The sequence below is a fragment of the Notothenia coriiceps genome, unplaced genomic scaffold, assembly GCF_000735185.1.
Source record: "Notothenia coriiceps isolate Sejong01 unplaced genomic scaffold, NC01 NC01_scaffold00019799, whole genome shotgun sequence".
Taxonomy (NCBI): domain Eukaryota; kingdom Metazoa; phylum Chordata; class Actinopteri; order Perciformes; family Nototheniidae; genus Notothenia; species Notothenia coriiceps.
This window is the reverse complement of record NW_011352500.1, coordinates 1,051,859-1,056,844: the sequence shown is the minus strand read 5'-3', so window position 1 is coordinate 1,056,844 and position 4,986 is coordinate 1,051,859. Positions and strand designations below refer to the sequence as shown.

General features: G+C 41.2%; 1 protein-coding gene across 1 annotated transcript in view; it reads left to right on the top strand.

Moving 5' to 3' along the window:
• The window catches only part of LOC104952334 (guanine nucleotide-binding protein G(q) subunit alpha), a 15,235-nt gene extending 12,655 nt beyond the window's left edge, over positions 1-2,580 (top strand). Inside the window, exon 6 of the mRNA XM_010779146.1 lies at positions 2,390-2,580. Coding sequence (XP_010777448.1) covers positions 2,390-2,580 — 191 coding nt within the window. The remainder of the gene's footprint in view (positions 1-2,389) is intronic.
• The last annotated feature ends 2,406 nt before the right edge of the window (positions 2,581-4,986 follow it).

Sequence of the window (4,986 nt, the reverse complement as noted above, 5' to 3'; positions counted from 1 at the left end):
ATGTAGGAAGGGCCAGATCCATTCACAGCATGGTACGCAAGTACCAGTGTCTTGAAGTGGATTCTAGCAGTTACCGGAAGGGAGCGGAGGAGCGGCGTGGTGTGGGAGAATTTAGGAAGGTTGAAGACCAGACGAGCCGCTGCATTCTGGATGAGCTGCAGAGGTCGGATGGCACATGCAGGTAGACCAGCCAGGAGGGAGTTGCAGTAGTCTAGGCGTGAGATGACGAGAACCTGGACCAGAAGCTGCGTCGCTTTCTGGGTCAGGAGGGGACGTAACCACCTGATGTTGTAAAGAGTGTATCTGCAGTAGGGGTGCATACCGGTTCCCGGTATTACCGAAATAACTAAAAGTGAGGCGTAATATCCTTAAACTCGTGCCCAGTGGTGTTGTGGGGATTTTTTTACTGGGGGCCGCTATTTTAATTAGGTCATCCCAAACATTGCCACACAAGTTTGCACGCGCGCAGTGCACTCACAAAACGGGCAGACAGGTCCACAGAAACTACCGGTATGCTTAGTCCTACTTTAGTTACTATATTGCAAAAAGAAGACGGCGCTGCGCTCAACACACACAGACTCAAAACCATGGACACACTGGCACATAAGTTACATAAACAATTTATAGGCCTAAATTGCATAAGCTACAGTATTGCAACTAAGCAGACAACGCTGCTTTTCTCTCTCTAGCTCCACTCTCAAAATCTATTTAAAACTCAGAGAGCAGAAATGCTCATCTTCTTGAAGATGAATGCACAAAACTGAACTTTGATGGGATTTGTTTTCTTTCATCAGGCAAATGTTGATTTTAATGATGCTATTTGTTTTATGTGCAATGCCGAGATCTCATGATCCTTTATGTGTTCTCTGGTCAGTCGAATCTCAGGTTGAATATTGATTATACTGGTGCTATTTTCTTTTTCCATTGACAAGATGTACTATTCATGCCTGATGGTTGATATAAATGATATTGCAGAATCTGTTTTCTTCATAGATAACGTGTTTTTCATTGTTTGTTCGGTACTAAAAGTTCCAAGTCCCACAATTGAATTTAATATTCATATGACATGTTAACTATAGGCGCATTCACACCGCAGTACTTTTCCCACAAAGGTTCATGAGAACTTAGTTAATCAGAACTCTTTAGTTCTGATTAACTAAGTACAGATCGCGTTCACACCGGAATAAGTTCCTGGGGAAGGATGAGGCAAATGAAGCCGCTGACGTCACTTCCTCTTCTTCTGCTTTGGGTTTACTGGTAGGCCGCAAAGAACTTCACGGCGTATACTGCCACCCGAAGTCCCCGGCCGGAAGTCCCCGGAGTTGGGGACTGGCTTCAGTCCCAGCGGCTTCAGAGTAAATCGCCAGAACGCCGACACCTCCTCATCTCCACAACTCCCATGTTTTATTTTGTGTTGCCATAACTTAGTCTCTCTGCGTTTGTGCGCTGGGCTAATGCTAATGATAATAATGCTAATGCGGCTTCACAATTTTTTTTCGGAGTTTTACGGGGCGTGTTTTGCATTCCGCCCAGCCAATCAGACATAGGAACCCTTTTCTCCCACGAAAGTACCTGCTCTCTAGCAGGGACGGAAAAGGGGGTAAAAAAGGTTCTGGTGAACTCATTTTAGTTCCGGCTCTTTTTGGTGTGAACGCGACATTTCGGAACTATATCGGAACTAAAGTGGGAAAAGTATTCCGGTGTGAACGCGGCTATTATCATAAATCGCTTCATGGGAGTAATTGCAGGATGATTCAATTTTTCCCTTATGCAACATGAAAGTATCACGATATGTATCGGTTGAGTATCAGTATTGGTATCGTAAAAAAGTCAACAATATGCAACCCTAATCTGCAGCAGCGGGTTGTTGCAGCGATGTTTGCAGTGAAGGAAAGTTTGTTATCTAGGGTCACACCCAGATTCCTTGCAGTCTGAGTCGGGGAAACAACAGAGGGGCCGATGTTGATTGTTAGGTCAAGAGTGGGACAATCTTTTCCCGGAAAAAAAAGCAGTTCAGTCTTGTCAAGGTTGAGCTTGAGGTGGTGAGCAGACATCCACTGAGAGATGTCTGCTAGACAACTAGAGATGCGTGCGACAACCTGGGTTTTAGAACAGGGAAAAGACTAAATGTATTGGGTGTCGTCAGCGTAGCAATGGTATGAAAAACCATGCGGGCTAATGATAGATCCGAGCGAGGATGTCAGTGGAGCATGTGGGATAGACGAGAGCAGGCTGGTTACAACGATTAGGAGATGCACGGGGCCAGTAAAAATTGAGAGAGGACACATGAACAGGAATGGAGAATATACACATGTCTTAGCATCCTAACTATTTGTACCTTACTTTCTGTAGTGAAATGCATTCATGGAGCATGTCTTCACCTCTGCAGGTCCCGCGAGGGATGCCCAAGCAGGACGGGAGTTTATCCTCAAGATGTTTGTGGACCTGAATCCAGACGGCGATAAAATCATCTACTCACACTTCACCTGCGCCACGGACACAGAGAACATCCGCTTCGTCTTTGCTGCCGTCAAAGACACCATCCTGCAGCTCAACCTGAAGGAGTACAACCTGGTGTAGAGGGGGGGGGGGCGCTGTCAGCGGGAGACTCCCCCACACACTGACTGAGGCAATCTGTGAAAACATAGCTCATATACACACACAAAAGAAAATCTGAGAAATCTAATGGTTGCATAATAATTGATTTGCCATTTGTTGATCTCTTGGTCCCCAAGGGTTAGCAAAGTAAATGTTATTTTGCTATTTAAGGAGTTGATTAAATATATGGAGCAGGAGGAGGGCAATACATTTAAAGTATAAGGGTTTGAAGGGATATGCTGTTGAATGTTAACAGATAGGATCCTCATTTCTAGGCTTTGCGCATTGTGAATTTTTGTTTCGATTTTTGGCCTAAAGAAAGAAACTACTTTGTGCACTCAAGGTTTGGCAAAAAAAAAAATCTGTCAGTTTGATACATCAGAGCTGGAGCAAATGCAATGCGCTCCCTGCCTCCTGCCTTTTTATAACCAAGAAGAAGAAAAAAGGTTTTCATTCCTTTTTTTTTTTAACCCTGCCTCCTTTCCCATTGGTTCATTCAGAAGCTTCATTCCGGCCGTTTACCTGTTAAACCAAATAGGAAATGATGCAACAGATCTATAATTGACAGCTTTTATTTTCCTGCATAGGACTGATTGGCAAGTCTCTCAATAAGTTGGCATAAACTGTGATTGAAAAAAAAATGCTATATTGATTTGGTCTTGATAGACTCATATCGTTATTGTTTCTAATACATTGCATTGACTTTGGTACCATCCAATGAGTACATTAAAAGGGGAAATAGTCCGAGTCTTGACAGTCACAGGCTTTAAAAAGAACTTCTGAGCTTTGAGCAAGGAGATCACGGGGTACGCCTGTTCTACACAGATGGGAGTCAAGGACGTGACTACAGTACGTTGTTAAATGATTATGTTAAACTGTGCCACATTAATGCTTTTTATGACGGTTATCTGTGTATTTATTGCCAATGCCAAAACTATTCAAGAACTAGACTACACTTCGTGATGTTTACTACTTAGATGAAATGAAAAGTGTTGAGGACGGGAATAGGAAGTGTTAATGAATGCAGACTTGTCCCTTATTGATCGATCGACTGATTCCTCCAATTAATATTCAACACAGTCAATGGTACAGCCCCCCCTCACCCCTGCTCGAGCTGTCCAATCACAACCCACTGCAAACCCCTTCTCCTAGCATATACACCATCCTGTCACGCTTTAGCTTTATTACACTTGCGCAATCACAACCCGGCTGTCCTGACTGTTGTAAGTCAATAGCAGTGAAGAATACATTTAGCTTATTTATATGTAAAAGGGCACAGTGTTGATGATCAGTTTGTACCAAAGTAAGCCCTTCTTCTTTCTGATTTGCAATTATTTAATTCCCAAGCTACTTAAAGTATTTTTTGTAACAATTCCCTAGAAAGTAAGCCTGTAATTTACATTTATTGAGGCATAGTGCAATTATGAACGCTATAATCATTGTACATACATCTCTATATATATATATATCGCAGCATCTTTGTTGGCTTTGTAATCATTACCTTTTTGGCAGATTGAATGTGCGGTATTGAAAATATGTATCTATGTAATTGTATTGTATGTATAATGGCTAATTCATTTTTGGAAGAAAAAAATATGTTATTTACTTGTTTTTGGTTTCCTTTTTTTAAGAGGAGAATGTAAATGTTATGTTTTGCCAGTTTTTCAGAAAAGAAACATTGCTCAGCTTCGTAACGGCATAAAGAGTATTATTATCCAACAATACATTGATTGGTATTCCAGCACTTAAAGCAGCTGGTTATTTAATTTACTTTTATATGAAAAACTGCAGACTGAATCCAATCCACAGGGCTAACTTTAATAGTTTTTAACTGTGTACTCACATCACCCATTGATTCTTCTTTATATTTAACTGTATGACACAGTGTCTCCACAAGTATTTATCAACTTTGAGATCTCTTAGTGTTTCGCACATCTTGTGATCATTAACACTCCACCACCAACCACCTTTAGTGTGTTTTATTTAACAAGTAGTGCTAGAACAAGGTAGTCAGGTTAAATGTTGCTTTGTCTCAGATTTGGTATAAAAATCTTAAAGACGTGATGTTATAATCTGATATGCCATCACCCTTAAACACATGGACCTACACCCTGATAGAAACTTAGTATTATAGTATGTCAGTCCCATTCACAGGTGCTTTTATATTTCTTCTTGATTACCACCATTTAATTAAAATGTACAGTATTATTTTAGACATTATTTATAAGATGACAACATAGGAGAAGATACAGATCATGTGTACATATTGCCTTATTAAATAAGCTGTGCCTCTGAAGTCCCATACAAAGTCTGTGTTTGTATGAGACGTGAAGCTAGTGTAGCTGATAAAGTCCTGTTGTGCAGCTGCAGGATTGCTTGGTTTTGGCT